The sequence below is a fragment of the Lingula anatina genome, chromosome 9, assembly GCF_051362555.1.
Source record: "Lingula anatina isolate TDL-2025a chromosome 9, LinAna3.0, whole genome shotgun sequence".
In the NCBI taxonomy this organism is placed as follows: domain Eukaryota; kingdom Metazoa; phylum Brachiopoda; class Lingulata; order Lingulida; family Lingulidae; genus Lingula; species Lingula anatina.
In genome coordinates, this window is record NC_141775.1 from 20457923 (window position 1) to 20477984 (window position 20062).

The following is a 20062-nucleotide window of genomic DNA, read 5'->3' on the forward strand; positions in this document are numbered from 1 at the left end:
ATAGGAAGTCATATACTGGCAATTTACTGTGACCTTGAAATTGACCTTTGACCTACCTTACAATGAACTTAACTTTGATTGCACCATTTTTAGTTATATATATTTTTTGCATATTTTGAAAATTCTTGTTGATTGCATTTTTACAGCTTGTCAAGCACAAGACTGGTGGCTGCACCCCTTATTTTGTGTATGTGGGGGTCTATACGAATGCGCTTGCTCCAGCTGGTGGTACAATATTCGGAGGCGGTATCGCCTCTCTGATCCTCTAGTTGTAATTATTATTATAATTATTAAATCATTATATTTATTTTTGAAAAATATAACTTTTGAAATTTTGATAATGCAAGTAATTAAAAGGGGTTGCTTTAGTAATTTAGATTTGTAAGCATTTTTGACAAATTTACATTTTTTTGCTTTTGTACGAAAAAATCTGTTAGATGCAGCTTATTGGTGTATCACAGTGTGATATTCAATTTATATTTTAAACTCAATTTTGGTGCAATTGACCTTTTAATATAGGGTGCCAAACAACATTTTTTCATGGTTTTGTAAATTCTGGTTATTAAAAAAGGTGGTATATTTTTTAACATGTTAATTAATACCAGAATGTGGATACTTACCCCGTATGCCACCCAAAATTACACACCTGATTTTCATTGTTTTTTTTTTTTTTTTTTCTTTTTAATTTGGCTATGTGGTGGCTTTTATCAAGGTCTCCATTATTCATTAAATTAGTTTGAAATTTACTGTATGATTTTTTGACATTTTTACCGGAAACTTCAAGCTCATTCAAATATAACAAGAGCGAACATCATTTCAGGGGAGAACATCAAAATATCAGTAAATAAATTCATTTGAATTGCACTGCCATTGATTAGTCACCACATAATACGTGTGTACGAGTTGGGGGCATCCTGCATATATACCAAAATTTGCATTGTGCTAATCATTTTCATATTTTTACTGCACAATTGTATCTGCCCAAATTAAGAGCAACAGAATGCAAACAAGGCCCACACTTATATCTGCAGAATACTCGTAAAAGATTTTTGTACTTTCTTAATATTTATTCAAGATTAAAATAGTTTATATTACCTTCCTTTGCATTTTTATTAATAATAAAACATTACATTTTAAGGTTGGTCGTTTTTACTGTGCTAAGCACCAGTGTTTTGTATTGGACTTGTGCTTTAATATGGTATTTGTAAGTTGTTGTAACTGTACATAAATATTACCTTCATTTAACAAAGAGGCATACAGGTTACAATTTTGCACATACCTAAAATGCCAGAAAAGTAGTATTTGAATCATGGAAATGAGTTTTAAAGAAAGCCAGCCCTTTAGAACTTCAAGTATTGCATGGGTTGCAAAAGCCAGCTGTAAGGAATTACACTAGTATCAAGTCTTATTATTTATTAATTAAACAGTTTTATTATGCATTGATTTAATGCCAATTTCTGTTTGTTAAACTGATACGCCTTTGGACATGAAAATTTGTCATAGTTAAATTCAAAGATAATGAAATGATAAAAAATGCAAGCACATCAAAACTGGCTTAAGACATGCATAAACAATTACTCTAAATTGTAACCAAAAATACATAATGCTGCATTATGTAAGATCATCTGCTAATGAACATACTATTTATAAAACTTACTACACACACACATTCCTTCTACTCTCACATCCAGACTTGGCTCTTCTCACCCATATGTTTGTATGTCATAACTTGCTGAACCTATATTAATGTTGACTTTTTTATGAGCACCCTACTGCCCAATTCATAATGTCCCTTCTTGTGTGATTTGCGTTCTTTTCTTCGTCTTTCTTTGTTGTGAACTGAATGTTCATGTCTATCCCTGTTTGCATCATTGTCCAAGTGTCCATGTTTGTCCTTGTCCAAATATCCATTTCTATCCCTGCCTTTGTCCAAATATCTATTTCTATCCCTGTCTTTGTCCAAATGCCTGTTATTATCTGTGTCGGTGTTGCTATGCTTGATCTTATCCCCTGCTGTGTGACTACGTCTGTGCCGCCATTTGTCAAATGATCCAGGTGACAGTTGGACAGCCATCGGTTGTCTGGACCCGGGCGTCATCAGTACTGTTTGCTGAAAATGACAATGAAAAAACAATTCATAAAATATGCAATGTATTGGACATCTCAAACCTGTAAATGTGAACTGTTAACACTGGTTTAACAAGGAAGTAAAATAAAATTCCAAAATAAAAAAATGATAGCAATTTAGTTGGTGACCAACAATGATTCTCAGGACAGAAATTATGTGTTAGTTAATGATAACAGTACACTGAAGTATTAGAGCGAATACCAACTACTGGTGAAAGGCTTTTAATAGAATTATTAGAATATTAAAATATTCTCATTCTCTATTAAATTAAGGATTTCTGTTGATTGCAATTAAAGAACAAGTTGTTAAAATACGATAACTTTGCACATAATTTTTACAAATTCAAGCAGACAGTGATGAAAATAAACAAAGGCCCTTTAGTTATAGGCAACTATATTAGGAAAAAATGAATCAATGAACATGCTTTGCATGTATAAACTGTAAATGATATAAATGGGAAATAAGCAGGTTAATGAGGACCCTTTTCCTATCCACATGCCCTGAAGTAAAAAGCAACAATATAATAGATAAAGTGTTATGGGCATAACAGTAAATAACAGTGCATTTAAACAGTAAAGAGTGAATTATCAGCAGGGGTACTGCCAAACAGCAGACACAGTAGGTGGCTGGGTCACAATATGCTTATGCTGTGAGCTCTTTCCAAACATGCAACTCCCCCATGCAAAGCAGCTGGAGATGAAATACCTGCCAAATTCCACTCATCAAGAAGTGGAGCACTGCTGGTCCTGCTTCGTTTACGTATTGGCTGAAAGGGTCAGAACACAAGGTTGAATTGTACAGCAGCAACATATCAAAGCGAAAAAAAAAAAATAGCCAGGGCTGTAGATATTCTTAAAGCATGAAAAGCAGGCTAAAACAAGAGTTCATGAGCCCATCCCTGAAGTATTTTAGTCATCATTACCTGTGTCTGTCTGGACATCTTCTTGGAAGATCTAGTCAGGGGTGACACAAAGTGTGATAGCTGTTCTTTCTGAGGAGTACTAGGACTGTGGCGCTTTCTAGGAGGGTATTCACTGGTGCTAGGAGAGTGAAAAAGGTTCATATTTGAATGTTTAAGAAACAGGCATAATATAGCATGCATTGAACGATCAAACTTTTCTTTCCACTTGATAATAAAATATATTATTAAGACAACAGCTAAAACAATGTACAGCATCTTACTACAACCTCCCAGTTTTTTCCCCCATTATATAACAAAGATTGTAAAGGATATGTAGGACTTTTTCTTGAAGATATTTCCTTTCACTTTCAACATCATCTCACCTGCTGCATAATCCTGCTGCCTGGTCAGATGGAGTATTGGTGACATTGGTCAGGTTGGTCTTGCTGTTTCTACGTTTTCTAGGTAAGTGTGAGCTGTCCACCTCTTCCTTCAGGTCAACCACATGTACTGCTGGACTAGATGACTGAAACCGTATAAAAACAACTTAAATGCATGTTTATTCAGTTTTCTGCCTACAGAATTGGATCTGATGCATGCAGATAGTTGAAGAACTGAAAGCTGAAAGAGAATTAAGGCAGATAAAGAGCAAATAAGCAACCAAAAGCATTTTATACTTATAGGGAGTTCAAGTCACAAGTTTCATAAATACAAAGTCAACATTCAATTTTTATAGTAAATTTAGTGAGAAATGCTGTCATCACCAAAATAAGTTTGATTTATTTTAAAACACTTTAACCAGGTATGTAACATGCAAAAAGGAAGACGGACTGTCAAGGTGATTCATAAAGTAAAGAAGGTGATTTCATCTACTGGTAATTTGTAGTTAGTCAGAGGAATAACTCTCCAGATTAACATTTCCATGCAACTATTGTAATTGTATTTTTTAATCTAGGTCAAAAGCTACAACATTACAATAATTTCAGTAATTTGGCTTTATGAAAGGATTCAACTTGAAGACTACAGTAAAAGATTAGGGTAAGAATCAACAGAAACTAGGTACACATGAGGCTTGACATTTGTTAAGTCAGGGTAAATTAGAAACAAGACTTCAGAAATGCAGGGTTGTAAGGAATAAGTAGATTTGAGCATAGTGCCCTAATAGTAGTTGTTGTGCAACTTGGGTGAAACTAGGGTCAAAATCTACATCTTCATTGTTTACACTTACTCCTTTAGCATGCTGCTTTACAGCAAGCGTTAGCTCCTCATTGAACAGCTTCATCACCGGTGTGTTTGGTGAATTAATTGGAGTGACACTAACTCTGGGCACTATTGTTCTAGGTGGAGTCTGGTTCAGATAGAGAAATGAAAGCAGAAAGCCTTTTGCTAAAGGTTTTAACAGTTTTGTTGCTCAAATCAGTCACAAAAACATTTTGAGGAAACTAAAAGTTAAGGAAATGTCTGAAATCTGCCAATAAACCACATGTTAAGCATAATAAAACTGACAATAATAATTTTAGAGTTTTGAATTGGTTATGGTTTAAACATAAATGTCACTGTGAAATATTAATGAACTACACTGCTAGAAATTGCCAGTCCACCATTTCTAGCCTTTTTATAAATATTAAATTTGACTCCACAACCCAAGTGTAAAATTACTGCTGTATTAAACGGTGAAATTTTATCAACCTCTGAGCAGACAAAGTTGTAAGATTGCTTCCTTTGCCTTTAACACTTACCTCTAGAACAGGGTATGTGACTGGGTTGCTTGTTTCTCTAGGGAGACTGAGAGCACCACTGTTGAAATGTGTGTCATGGCTGGAACCACGTCTCTTGTGCATCTTCAGCAGGTGTTTCTGAAGACATAAAAATCACACAAAGTATTTAAAAAATATGCACATAACACAGTTTATAAGAAAAATAACTGGCATTAGGAATACATGTTAATTTTCTCAAAACTTTATGAAATACAGAACACACATTTACAGCACAATAATCAAAAATTTATAAGCATTTTTTTTGTTAAAAATATCAATTAAATTTTTTAACCTATAATAATATCAAAAACATAGAGCGATGAACAACTGTACAAAGTCTTCCCTGTTGGTAATAGAAATAAATGCTGAAACTAAAAACAAACAATTGATATTAGCAGTTTCAAACAGTAAAAGTGCAAATGAAGAGGGAATTTAAGCATAACCATAACATGAATAACTTAGGGTGTTAGGTAGGCAGCAAAAGATTGTTAGCCCACCACTTACATAATCTGCAGTGCTAGAGGGTGTGGCAACTAGAGATTTCTTTATGCTCTGCAATACTGGACCTTTAGCTTTAACAGCACCCTGTGACTGGAAAGTGAGTGGCAGCCAAGGTGTTAACAAGAATATGTGATAATGTTTCATAGGGATGTTATTGAGGCTAAAGACCATATAAAAGTCTTGCTGGATATGAAATCCAAGCTAAAACCTAACTAATTGTGAAAACAGCTGTGTATATCAAATGAGCTACCACGATAATACAAAATGAGACAAGAGAACGCCAGTAAGCCCACAACCTCCCATTACAAAACAATGACAATAAGGCCTACAAAATGAATGCTGTAAGTGTCCCTACAATTGTTATTAAATCGCATCAGTTATAAAGGTTGTTTAAAATTTTCCAGGATAATATATCTCTATGAAAGATTCCCCTATGTGCCTCTAAGTCTTACTTTTTTGTACCTGCCCTGCATGAGCATAGCTTCTGGGGTAAAAGATCTACTATGCTGTCCAGATTCATCAGAACTCACAAGACTGAGAAGATTATCTGTAGAAGCCCTCAGCTTCTTTGAGGCATACATGAAAGTGTCCTACATGCAAATGGAACATCCAAAAATTCAGAACATGCTTCATGCAAATTATACAAAATTAATAATAAATTTCAAAGATTGAGACTTGTTCTGTAGAAGTAAAAAAAGATACTTGAGAAAAGAGGGGGGACATGGAGAAAAATACCAATAAATAATTAAATTGTCAACATACACACCTTTATTGACTGTCCTACTGACTTACTTCTCCTGTGCTTGTTCTCGTCATGTGGGGTTCCCATTCCATTGGCTTTGTTAAACTGAAACCAACAGAAAACATGCCTGTCTAGTGAGCAACATCACTGATGGAAGGATAAAATAACATACACACAGATACTGTTAAATGAGATGCTTTTTATATGAATCAATAGATAAATCAAGATTATAGTGATGGGGAAACATATTGGGGCAAACCCCATTGATTGTACCTGCTTTAGTAGCTTTCTTTTCTTGGTAGAGTCTGGCATATTCTGCACATGAGCATATAACTGTGCCAGCGCCACCTCGGTGTCTGAAGCTGCACCAAGTTCCTTTGATTTAACTCTGTCCACATATGTAACTGTTGTCTTCACAGCATCATCACTGTCTGGAGATGTCTAGTTAACAATTAATATAATTGACTTAATAACTAAATAAATGTATAAGCTACTAGGGATAAGATATCTTTATATCAAAACAAATACTTTTCTAGATACTTCTGCCTTTTTGATCAAAGAAATGCTTTTGTTTCCCTTCTGGAACGATTATTATATCAAGCAAATATGGAACTAATACATTAGTCTGTACAAAAGCACAATTCACCCTTCTGTGATCCAGATCATCCTCACTGTCCTGCCCCAATCTTTGCCTTTCCCTATAGTATATGTCAATGTCATGAACCAAATCTTTAGGCACCTGCACAGAAAGACAAAATTAATACATAATATTGTATACGTTTTTTTTTCAAGCACTGAATTTTAATTCTGATTTTCTGATTTATAAATTTGCTATAACTGGATTACAAGAACAAATTTGGAAAACATGTTTGAAAAACTGTTTATCAGTCTTACCATGAATAATTGTGGGGAGTGTTGAATCATAAAAGAAACTGTATTGGACAAATTCTGTGCTGCCTGTTGGAGCCCAATGCCAGTCATCTAAAGAGAAATTAAAATCATTCAAAGTGTTTATCTGATCATGAAAGGACTTCCAACTCTTTTCATCTGTTTGATTGTTGTAAAAATCAGAAGAAAAAAATTTTTGAATTAGTAAATCTTTTCCTTAGAGACAGAAAAGATACTGAATTTACCATAAAACATCTGAAAACAGTACCCTATTACATCAATGTTCCCAGAGTGTAGTCTTAATATTTCCAAGAGTTGGAAGAACTTGTGTCAGGAGAGAATATATTATATGGAATTTAAACATTAGAACACACTCAACATCAAACGGCCTATACCTTCTTTGGACAGAGCAAGTGTGGGGCAAACATTGCACCTAAATTCTCAGCAGTCATTTTGTTCTCCTCCACGCTGGCCACCTGGTGCAGCATGGTTAGCAGCTTCCTCAGCAGAGTGGCATTCTCTACTGGCAGCAGAAGGAACAGCAGCTGTACTGTCTTGATCTGTTTGGGAACCACTATGTTATCAATTGTGACCTGGTCCATGCCCTCACGGATCATGTCTGGAAGGTGACTAGACTTACAACCCAAAGAGCAGAAACAGCATTTAAAAATAGCAAACCAGCCAGCAAAAATGTGGCCATATTGTATTATGAAATATGTTAAATATACATTTAACTTCTTTCAAGTACAACATAATGCTTTCACAAAGTTGTTTCTCTAATTCCAATAATTAGGAATTCTACACAATTTTAATCTCAATATACCATTACAAATTTTGAACAAATGATTTGTAGAACAACCTGGCACTTGGCAATATGCAGCATATAATCTCTCCATGAGTAAAGGTTCTGGTAACTCTCCCAGGAACCACTTTAGAACACAGGCACAGTCATGTGCATTGTAAGGACTGCTGTCCAAGTCAAGGGTGCAGCCTTGGGTCAACTTTTCTTTCAGTTCTTTCTGTCTTGTACAGTTTCCTGCTTTCCTGAATATTCCCTCAAGGGCTATATCTGGAATTTATTTACAAATAATGTATCTTTTAAAACTGCATCATAGAGTTAATTTGAAAAAAATTGTTTTAGATAACATGCAGCTTATTATCACTGTCCAATATATTTATAGTTTTCATGCTTATGTTTGTATAAATAAACATTTTTATTTCTACTAGTAATACAAAAGGAAACAAGAAATTGCACTCACTGTCAGGTTCAGAAATAAAATCAATTAGTTCAATAATACCAGAGTTGCAGGATGAAAGATCTGTGTAGCTCGAACTGCTACCAGTTTTATCTAAAAATATATATACATATACAAAAATATCAAAATATTTGTGAAGAATGACCTTACTACTGTTAACAATTAAATTATTAGATGATGCACCTAAAATGATGTAATTTATAGTTTTCCATGAAAAGAAGTATACAATATACATTTCACACTTTTTCTTTTTACTTAACCTCTGTTAAAATTATACTGACAGTCTGTTAGTTGATGGCAACTAAAATGATGTCCTTTAAAAGTTTTTCCATGATAAGAAAATACAATAAACATTTCATACTTTTTCTTTTCAAGAAAGGCGTATGACCTTTCTTAATCTTGTTCTCTTCAGATTTTTCAAATAAATCGTCCAAAGTGGGCATATCAACCATGAATGAGAGGTGCATCTTGATGAGGGCATTGAACTGGTCCGTGTCTTCCGTTTTCAGCTGGTGGACGAGAGCCTCGGCATCCAGCTCGCGCCTCTTTAAGCTCGATTTTGACATGGTTAATGCTACTACTGAGAAAAATATTTAAAAAAAATATATTTACCAAAAAGGTAAAAACACTTACTGCTGCCCAAGAGATAATGACAATAAATGGAACATTTTTAAATTTTATTTCAAACTGAATTTTAAACAAGGTGAAGGCAGTTGCGGAACAAAATCTATATTGAACTTGATCAAGGACCAGTCGTCAATCTACCAAAAAGGTCATGTAACAGAGTAAATCAAACTTGCCTATTAAGACTTTGCACAACTATTATTTAGTTTTTCAATTGTAATTCACCTACCAGGTCATATCACTGCATTTTGCTTATTTGCAGCCTTCAAATATGGCGCTTGTTTGATTCGTTTGCTAGGCTATCATTGGACAATGGTTTTGTAAACTGCCGGCCCATTGGGCAAAAGATTAGACTCGATTTGAAATTAGGTCATTACGGCATGGCTATGTGATTGACACACTTGCAAGGTGACAGGTAACTTTGCCGGCAAGCAAAGCGGTAAGTCATTAAATGCATAGATCGATGAATGTCGTATTTGTGTGTAGCTAAATCAAGCAATTTACTGGTATATGTGTATTTTTCTAAATGAGGTAAATGTAGCAGCACCATCGACCTGTACACTACTTCACCACATACAGTACATGTAGTAACATTTTTTACAGCATATGTCACTGAAGTACTGTAGCACATGTAGTAGTAGTAGTAGTTGTAGTAGTTATTTATAGAAATGGTTCTAGGCAGGATAGACTCTCCGGCATAAACAAATGTATGCCTGTGTGTTTACTGTTTTTATTACTTGAACCAAAATTGGCACTATAACAGCAGAGAAAGGGAGAGTTTATACTATTATAAAAACTTCAGCTATGGTACCGAATTACAGCAATGCAGTAGTACCAACATCATTGAAATGTTTATAAATATTAGTGATATGAAATACCATATTTTGTTGTAAAACTGGGTGGCACTTTTCTTACACAGTGCATGCATTACAGCTGTAACTTTGATAATTTATTCTTAATTAATTTGGTTGAAACAAAGGACTCAAGATAACTTTATTGTCAGTAACTTAAAGCAAATAACAGATGAAAATTTTCATCATTTCTGTTCTCTGTATTTCCCAGTCAGCGACTTGCATTCAAGTTAAATTTAGAGATTTGAGGATAATTTGACCTTATTTGAAGATGTCGTCCCAGTGTTCATTTCGTCAGACTGATGAGAAACATGTGACAACAGAAGTGGAACTTATGGAATGGTCTCCAAAAATGGACCTTTTGGCAGTGGCAAATATCCAGGGAGAGGTATCCGTATGGCATTCACCCTGAATTGTAGTGTTGTCTACTTTTTATGTACAGACACAGATGTGTCTGTACATATTGCCATCACCTGCGTCTGTCGTCGCGATGCCGATGGCGATGCCGATGGCGATGCCGATGGCGATGCCGGCGCCGTGCACTTTCCTTGTAAACACGATAAGTGGAGGGCAGTTTTACTTTTTGGCTTTATATTTACAGAGCTGATGAATATTCATAAAACGCAGGTCAAGTTCGAAAATCAGCATGATCGGGCCATTATTGTAGAAGTTATGCTGTTTTTTCACTTTTCAGCATATTTTTCACATTTCCTCAGATTCAATTCTTAGGCATGTTAACAGTCTCATTATTAAACTAATAAGATACGTAAAAGTGTTTGTTTGACATTTCCTGCATCTTTACAACATTGTTAGTTGATTTTGTAAAAATGATGTTAAACTTGTTATTGTGTATTGTGTAATAAAGTTTCAAAAATGGAAATAAACTCGTATCATTGCAGTTTGTCAGATTCAATCATTCACTATGTTCAGAATCTCAGAATGGAAGAAATTGGACATTTAACACTGCTCTGTTGATATTTTTCCCATCTCATCAATTTTCTTAGTTGATAATATAAAAATGGCAGTAAACTGTTTATTTTGTTTTATGTTAAAAATTGTTTAAAATTGTTAAAAATGGAAATAAACCCATTTCAGAACAGTGCTGTCTTGTTTACATTTTGGCATTTTCAAGTTGTGGCTTTGAAGTTCCATGGGCCTGAAGACCTTTGCTAGTCACATTTTCTGAATATCCATGATACTCATATTTTATTATTAAAAATTGATGGTCATTATGCTGTTAAACATTATGTAATATTGCATCAAAATTTGAAAAAAACCTATTTTGGGCACTGCTCCCATGATGACCATTTAAGAAAAACCATGTCACTTACTGTTCTCAAACAGTACAGTAAATATATATAGATGTGTCTGTACATATTTCAATCACCTGCGTCTGTCGTCGCCGTCGCCGTCGTTGCCGTGCACTTTCATTGTAAACACGATAAGTGGAAGGCAGTTTTACTTTTTGGCTTTATATTTACAGAGCTGATGAATATTCATAAAATGCAGGTCAAGTTCGAAAATCAGGATGATCGGGCCATTATTGTAGAAGTTATACTGTTTTTTCACTTTTCAGCATATATGCAACACTGTTAACACATTTCAACGAAAACCGATAGGCCTGTTGTCATGAAACTCACAGGAAAAATTGATCTTACTAAAACGCAGGTCAAGTTCGAAAATTGGCATGATCGGGCCACTATTTTAGTAGTTATGCTTTTTTTTCTTTTTTCAGCATATATGCAACACTGTAAACACAATATAAGAAAAACAGATAGGCCAATTGTCATTAAACTCACAGGAGTGGTCAATCCTGCTAAAACGCAGGTTAAATTCAAACAGCATAATCGGGCCATTATTTGAGAAGTTATGCTGTTTTTCACATTTCCTTAGATTCAATTCTTAGGCATGTTATCAGTTTCATTATTTAATTAATAAGATATGTAAAAGTGTTTTTTTGACATTTCCTGCATCTTTACAACATTGTTAGTTGATTTTGTAAAAATGATGTTAAACTTGTTATTGTGTATTGTGTAATAAAGTTTCAAAAATGGAAATAAACTCATATCATTGCAGTTTGTCAGATTCAATCATTCACTATGTTCAGAATCTCAGGATGGAAGAAATTGGACATTTAACACTGCTCTGTTGATATTTTTCCCATCTCATCAATTTTCTTAGTTGATAATATAAAAATGGCAGTAAACTGTTTATTTTGTTTTATGTTAAAAATTGTTTAAAATTGTTAAAAATGGAAATAAACCCATTTCAGAACAGTGCTGTCTTGTTTACATTTTGGCATTTTCAAGTTGTGGCTTTGAAGTTCCATGGGCCTGAAGACCTTTGCTAGTCACATTTTCTGAATATCCATGATACTCATATTTTATTATTAAAAATTGATGGTCATTATGCTGTTAAACATTATGTAATATTGCATCAAAATTTGAAAAAAACCTATTTTGGGCACTGCTCCCATGATGACCATTTAAGAAAAACCATGTCACTTACTGTTCTCAAACAGTACAGTAAATATGTACAGATGTGTCTGTACATATTGCCATCACCTGCGTCTGTCGTCGCCGTCATCGCCGTTGCCATGCACTTTCATTGTAAACACGATAAGTGGAAGGCAGTTTTACTTTTGGGCTTTATATTTAAAGAGCTGATGAATATTCATAAAACGCAGGTCAAGTTCGAAAATCAGGATGATCGGGCCATTATTGTAGAAGTTATGCTTTTTTCTTTCACTTTTCAACATATATGCAACACTGTAAATACATTTCAAGGAAAACCGATAGGCCTGTTGTCGTGAAACTCTCAGGAGTAATCGATCTTACTAAAATGGAGGTCAAGTTCGAAAATCGGCATGCAGCCTGAGTTGGAAAAGCAGTCTAATTGGCTTCTTTTTCTGGAAGTTATACATTTTCAAAGTGTGAACTTGAACTCTCATGGGCCTGAAGCCTTATGCTTGTTACACATTTTACTTTCATTGGTATTACCTGTTGAGCATAATTAAAATTTGATGTTGAATTTACAGTTTAACATAATGTACTTTTGCATCAGAATTGACAGTAGCCTATTTTGTGAATAGTTATTTCCTGCTTTTTGTCTGTACATTTGACAGCTTTGCTGCCTTGTTATAATCACTGTTTAATTTTATTGTTATTCACATTCCAAGGATGGCATAAAATCCTTATGTCATACTTGTATCATATTTTGTAGACATGATAAAAGAATATATGAAAAAAAACTTTCAAAGATTTTTTTTTTAACATGCAGAGTGGAAATGCCTACAACTTCTCTCCAATAATTAATGCACCGTTTGCACATGTCATTAGTCCAGATTATGTTTTTTTTTTTATTATTTCAGGTTTTGTTACACAGGCTATCATGGCAGAGGGTATGGAGCCTGCCACCTCCAACTGAGAACAGCAAAGTTAAAGCAATAGCATGGAGGACTGATGGAAAAGGTTAACTCCTTTATTTTTATGTACAGACACAGATGTGTCTGTACATATAGCCATCATCTGCGTCTGTCGTCGCCGTCGTCGCCGTGCACTTTTACCGATAACACGATAAGTGGAAAACCATTTTACCTTTTGACTTGAAACTTGCAGAACTGATGAATATTCATAATACGCAGGTCAAGTTCGAAAATCAGCATGATCGGGTCACTTTTAGGGAATTTATGCAGTTTTTTCACTTTTTTCAGCATATATGCAGCACTGATAACACGATAAGTGGAAAACCATTTTACCTTTTGACTTGAAACTTACAGAACTGATGAATATTCATAATACGCAGGTCAAGTTCGAAAATCAGCATGATTGGGCTATTTTGAGGGAATTCATGCTGTTTTTTTATGTACAGACACAGATGTGTCTGTACATATTGCCATCACCTGCGTCCGTCGTCGCCGATGGCGATGCCGATGCCGTGCACTTTCCTTGTAAACACGATAAGTGGAACACTATTTTATTTTTTGCTTTTATATTTACAGAGCTGATGAATATTCATAAAACGCAGGTCAAGTTCGAAAATCAGCATGATCGAGCCATTATAGTAGAAGTTATGCTGTTTTTTCACTTTTCAGCATATATGCAACCCTGTAAACACATTTTAAGGAAAACCGTTAAGCCAATTGTCATTAAACTCACAGGAGTGGTCAATCTTACTAAAACGCAGGTTGAGTTCGAAAATCAGCATATCGGGCCATTATTTTAGAAGTTATGCTGTTTTTTCACATTTCCTCAGATTCAGTTCTTAGGCATGTTAACAGTCTTATTATTTAACTAATAAGATACGTAAAAGTGTTTGTTTGACATTTCCTGCATCTTTACAACATTGTTATTTGATTATGTAAAAATGATGGTAAACTTGTTATCGTGTATTGTGTAATAAAGTGTCAAAAATGGAAATAAACTCATATCATTGCAGTTTGTCATATTCAATAATTCAGTATGTTCAGAATCTCAGAATGGAGGAAATTGGACATTTTACACTATTCTATTGATATTTTTCCCATCTCAACAATTTTCTTAGTTGATTTTATAAAAATGGCAGTTAACTGTTAATTTTGTTTTGTGTAAAAAAATTGTTAAAAATGGGAAAAAAACCATTTCAGAACAGTGCTGTCTTGTTTCACATTTCTACAGATTCAATTCTTAGGCATGTTAACAGTCTCATTATTGAACTAATAAGATACGTAAAAGTGTTTGTTTGACATTTCCTTCATCTTTACAACATTGTTAGTTGATTATGTAAAAATGATGGTTAACTTGTTATCGTGTATTGTGTAATAAAGTGTCAAAAATGGAAATAAACTCATATCATTGCAGTTTGTCATATTCAATAATTCAGTATGTTCAGAATCTCAGAATGGAAGAAATTGGACATTTAACACTGTTCTATTGATATTTTTAACATCTCATCAATTTTCTTAGTTGATCATATAAAAAATGGCAGTATCCTATTAATTTTGTTTTATGTTAAAAAAGTGTTAAAAATGGAAATAAACCCATTTCAGAACAGTGCTGTCTTGTTTACATTTTGGCATTTTTAAGGTGTGACTTTGAAGTTCCATCGGCCTAAAAACATTTGTTAGTCACGTTTTCTGTTTGTCCATGATACTAATATTTTATTATTAAAAATTGATGGTCATTATGCTGTTAAACATTATGTAATATTGCATCAAAATTTGAAAAAAACCTATTTTGGGCACTGCTCCCATGATGACCATTTAAGAAAAACCATGTCACTTATTGTTCTCAAACAGTACAGTTAATATGTACAGATGTGTCTGTACATATTGCCATCACCTGCGTCTGTTGTCGCTGCCGTTGCCATCACTGTTGCTGTCGCCGGGGCTGTGCACTTTCATTGTAAACACGATAAGTGGAAGAAAGTTTTACTTTTTGGCTGTATATTTACAGAGCTGATGAATATTCATAAAATGAAGGTCAAGTTCGAAAATCGGCAGGATCGGGCCACTATTTTAGTAGTTATGCTTTTTTTTTTCACTTTTCAGCATATATGCAACACTGTAAACACAATAAAATATTATAAGAAAAACAGATAGGCCAATTGTCATTAAACTTACAGGAGTGGTCATTCCTGCTAAAATGCAGGTTGAGTTCAAAAATCAGCATAATCAGGCCATTATTTTAAAAAAATGCAGTTTTTTCACATTTCCTCAGATTCAATTCTTAGGCATGTAAACAGTTTCATTATTGAACTAATAAGATACGTAAAAGTGTTTGTTTGGCATTTCCTGCATCTTTACAACATTATTAGTTGATTATGTAAAAATGATGGTAAACTTGTTATCGTGTATTGTGTAATAAAGTTTCAAAAATGGAAATAAACCCATATCATTGCAGTTTGTCAGATTCAATCATTCACTATGTTCAGAATCTCAGAATGGAAGAAATTGGACATTTAACACTGCTCTGTTGATATTTTTCCCATCTCATCAATTTTCTTAGTTGATCATATAAAAACGGCAGAAAACTGTTAATTCTGTTTTATGTTAAAAATTGTTAAAAATGGAAAAAAAAAAATTTTCAGAACAGTGCTGTCTTGTCTACATTTTGGCATTTTCAAGATGTGACTTTGAAGTTCCATGGGCCTGAAGACCTTTGCTAGTCACGTTTTCTGAATATCCATAATACTAATATTTTATTATTAAAATTGATGGTCATTATGCTGTTAAACATTATGTAATATTGCATCAAAATTTGAAAAAAAAAACTATTTTGGGCACTGCTCCCATGATGACCATTTAAGAAAAACCATGTCATTTACTGTTCTCAAACTTACAGGAAAGAAACATGGGACTAAAATACAGCTTCAGTAGGAAATACAGTCTGTTTGGTAATTCTTACTGCCAGTTAAACAGTTTTTTTGTGAAAATTTAATTTTTCACATATTGGCATTTTCAAGGTGTGACTTTGAAGTTCCACGGGCTTGAAGACCCATGCTAGTCACATTTTCTGAAAATCCATGATACTTATATTTTATTATTAAAAATTGACGTTCATTATGCCGTTAACCATTATGTAATATGGCATCAGAATAGAAGAAAACACAATTTTGGGTGCTGCTGCCATGATGACCATTATGGGAAAACCATGTTACTCATGATTGCCAAACTTTCAAAAAAGAAATACAGGACTAAAATGCAGTCTGAGTTGGAAAAGCAGTCTAAGTGACTTCTTTTTCTGGAAGTTATACATTTTCAAAGTGTAAACTTGTCACATATTTCAATTACATTGGTATTACCTGTTGAGCATAATTAAAATTTGATGTTGAATTTGCAGTTAAACATAATGTATTTTTGCATCAGAATTGACAGTAGCCTATTTTGTGCATAGTTATTTCCTGTTTTTTGTCTGTACATTTGACAGCTTTGCTGCCTTGTCACTATTTTCAATATAAATGCAACACTGATAACACAATATAAGAAAAACGGATTGGCCAATTGTAATTATACTCACAGGAGTGGTCAATCTTACTAAAACGCAGGTTGAGTTCGAAAATCGGCATAATCGGGCCATTATTTTAGAAGTTATACTGTTTTTTTCACATTTCCTCAGATTCAGTTCTTAAGCATGTTAACAGTCTCATTATTTAACTAATAAGATACGTAAAAGTGTTTGTTTGATATTTCCTGCATCTTTACAACATTGTTAGTTGATTATGTAAAAAACATGGTAAACTTGTTATCATGTATTGTGTAATAAAGTGTCAAAAATGGAAATAAACTCATATCATTGCAGTTTGTCAGATTCAATCATCCACTATGTTCAGAATCTCAGAATGGAGGAAATTGGACATTTAACACTGTTCTATTGATACTTTTCCCATCTCATCAATTTTTTTAGTTGGTCATATAAAAATGGCAGTAAAATGTTTATTTTGTTTTATGTTAAAAAAGTGTTAAAAATGGAAATAAACCCATTTCAGAACAGTGCTGTCTTGTTTACATTTTGGCATTTTCAAGGCGTGACTTTGAAGTTCCATGGGCCTGAAGACCTTTGCTAGTCACATTTTCTGAATATCTGTGATACAAATATTTTATAATTAAAAATTGATGGTCATTAAGCTGTTAAACATTATTTAATGTTGTATCAAAATTTGAAGAAACCCCTATTTTGGGCACTGCTCCTATGATGACCATTTAAGGGAAATCATGTCACTTACTGTTCTCAAACTTATAGGAAAGAAACATGGGACTAAAATACAGCTTCAATAGGCAACGCAGTCTGTTTGGTAAATTTTTCTGGCAATTTAACAGTTTTTTGTGAAAATTTAATTTTTCACTTATTTGCATCTTTATTTTCTGTTCTTTGTCTGTACATTTGACAGCTTTGCTGCCTTGTTTCTTCTTTTTATGCTGAAAGAAATTCTGTTATCCTGGGTAATCTTCATGATAGTTGTATTTTTTATGTACAGACACAGATGTGTCTGTACATATAGCCATCATCTGCGTCTGTCGTCGCCGTTGTCGCCGTGCACTTTTACCGATAACACGATAAGTGGAAAACCATTTTACCTTTTGACTTGAAACTTGCAGAACTGATGAATATTCATAATACGCAGGTCAAGTTCGAAAATCAGCATGATCGGGTCACTTTTAGGGAATTTATGCTGTTTTTTCACTTTTTTCAGCATATATGCAGCACCGATAACACGATAAGTGGAAAACAATTTTACCTTTTGCCTTGAAACTTACAGAACTGATGAATATTCATAATACACAGGTCAAGTTCGAAAATCAGCATGATCGGGTCACTTTTAGGGAATTTATGCTGTTTTTTCACTTTTTTCAGCATATATGCAGCACCGATAACACGATAAGTGGAAAACCATTTTACCTTTTGACTTGAAACTTACAGAACTGATGAATATTCATAATACGCAGGTCAAGTTCGAAAATCAGCATGATCGGGTCACTTTTAGGGAATTTATGCTGTTTTTTCACTTTTTTCAGCATATATGCAGCACCGATAACACGATAAGTGGAAAACCATTTTACCTTTTGACTTGAAACTTACAGAACTGATGAATATTCATAATACGCAGGTCAAGTTCGAAAATCAGCATGATTGGGCCATTTTTAGGGAATTTATGCTGTTTTTTCACTATTTTCAATATAAATACAACACTGATAACACAATATAAGAAAAACGGATTGGCCAATTGTAATCATACTCACAGGAGTGGTCAATGTTACTAAAACGCAGGTTGAGTTCGAAAATCAGCATAATCAGGCCATTATTTTAGATGTTATACTGTTTTTCACATTTCCTCACATTCAATTATTAGGCATGTTAACAGTCTCATTATTTAACTAATAAGATGCCTAAAAGTGTTTGTTTGATATTTCCTGCATCTTTACAACATTGTTAGTTGATTATGTAAAAAACATGGTAAACTTGTTATCATGTATTGTGTAATAAAGTGTCAAAAATAGAAATAAACTCATATCATTGCAGTTTGTCAGATTCAATCATCCACTATGTTCAGAATCTCAGAATGGAGGAAATTGGACATTTAACACTGTTCTATTGATACTTTTCCCATCTCATCAATTTTCTTAGTTGGTCATATAAAATGGCAGTAAAATGTTTATTTTGTTTTATGTTAAAAAAGTGTTGAAAATGGAAATAAACCCATTTCAGAACAGTGCTGTCTTGTTTACATTTTGGCATTTTCAAGGCGTGACTTTGAAGTTCCATGGGCCTGAAGACCTTTGCTAGTCACATTTTCTGAATATCTGTGAAACAAATATTTTATAATTAAAAATTAATGGTCATTAAGCTGTTAAACATTATGTAATATTGCATCAAAATTTGAAGAAACCCCTATTTTGGGCACTGCTTCCATGATGACCATTTAAGGAAAATCATGTCACTTACTGTTCTCAAACTTACAGGAAAGAAACATGGGACTAAAATACAGCTTCAGTAGGCAATGCAGTCTGTTTGGTATTTTTATTTATTTATTTATTTATTTATTTATTTTGGCAGTTAAACAGTTTTTTGTGAAAATTTAATTTTTCACATATTGGCATTTTCAAGGTGTGACTTTAAAGTTCCATGATCTTGAAGACTTTTGCTTGTCACATTTTCTGAATGTCCATGTTACTAATATTTTATTAATAACATTTGATTGTCATTATGCTGTTAAACATTATGTAATGTTGCATCAAAATTTGAAGAAACCCCTATTTTGGGCACTGCTCCTATGATGACCATTTAAGGGAAATCATGTCACTTACTGTTCTCAAACTTACAGGAAAGAAACATGGGTCTAACATACAGCTTCAATAGGCAACGCAGTCTGTTTGGTAAATTTTTCTGGCAATTTAACAGTTTTTTGTGAAAATTTAATTTTTCACTTATTTGCATTTTTATTTTCTGTTCTTTGTCTGTACATTTGACAGCTTTGCTGCCTTGTTTTATTCAGTCTGTCTAAAAAAAGATTTGAAAACTTTTATTTCTTGACCTCCGATTTAATTAAAAGTGTAGTAATGAAAAAATATAATACAATAAGAATATATAGAAGCTCAAGGGATTATGAGGGATTGTTGAAAATTGCGACAATGAAAGTGTAGAATTTTTTAAATTACACTGCTATCAAAAATGATTTATGATTTATGATTGACACAAAGGTGCTAACTTTTGTTTAGACAAACATAGTATTTGAAAAAGGGACAACTGTCATCGTACATGTATGAATTATTCAAGTTTTTTTTCAATCTTTATTCAATTATCTTTTAAAAAAAGCATAGCAATAAAATCTGGCAATTTAAGTAAAATGCCACTTGTCCAATAACATTAGTTACAAGTTTTAGTCTCTCTTCAGTGTTAGCAGTTGGTTACATCAGTGGTGAGGTCCTGCTGTGTAATGT

General features: G+C 33.6%; 2 protein-coding genes across 7 annotated transcripts; one reads left to right on the top strand and one right to left on the bottom strand.

The window, feature by feature from the left end:
* Positions 1 to 1398: 1398 nt before the first annotated feature.
* Positions 1399 to 9147, bottom strand: LOC147760130 (rho GTPase-activating protein 19-like). 6 transcript variants are annotated; one of them, XM_086995474.1, is made up of 16 exons: positions 9027 to 9147; positions 8535 to 8753; positions 8177 to 8266; positions 7777 to 7986; positions 7313 to 7536; positions 6924 to 7010; positions 6676 to 6768; positions 6303 to 6470; positions 6054 to 6134; positions 5740 to 5877; positions 4769 to 4885; positions 4258 to 4377; positions 3413 to 3555; positions 3051 to 3168; positions 2834 to 2894; positions 1876 to 2110 (listed from the first exon to the last, which is right to left on the bottom strand). In XM_086995474.1, the coding sequence occupies exons 2-16, from the start codon at positions 8737 to 8739 to the stop codon at positions 2043 to 2045; spliced, it is 1923 nt and encodes a 640-aa protein (XP_086851600.1). In that variant the 5' UTR covers positions 8740 to 8753; positions 9027 to 9147; the 3' UTR covers positions 1876 to 2042. The 6 variants fall into 6 exon arrangements, with proteins under 6 accessions (XP_086851596.1, XP_086851597.1, XP_086851599.1 ...); XM_086995470.1 differs by lacking the exon at positions 2834 to 2894 and having other exon boundaries at positions 1399 to 2110; XM_086995471.1 differs by lacking the exon at positions 2834 to 2894 and having other exon boundaries at positions 1399 to 2110; positions 8535 to 8750; positions 9027 to 9108.
* LOC147760131 (anaphase-promoting complex subunit 4-like) lies at positions 9114 to 17538 on the top strand. The gene is made up of 3 exons (XM_086995476.1): positions 9114 to 9236; positions 9860 to 10036; positions 13019 to 17538. Exons 2-3 carry the CDS (start codon positions 9920 to 9922, stop codon positions 13121 to 13123), a joined length of 222 nt encoding a protein of 73 aa, XP_086851602.1. The 5' UTR covers positions 9114 to 9236; positions 9860 to 9919; the 3' UTR covers positions 13124 to 17538.
* Positions 17539 to 20062: the final 2524 nt, after the last annotated feature.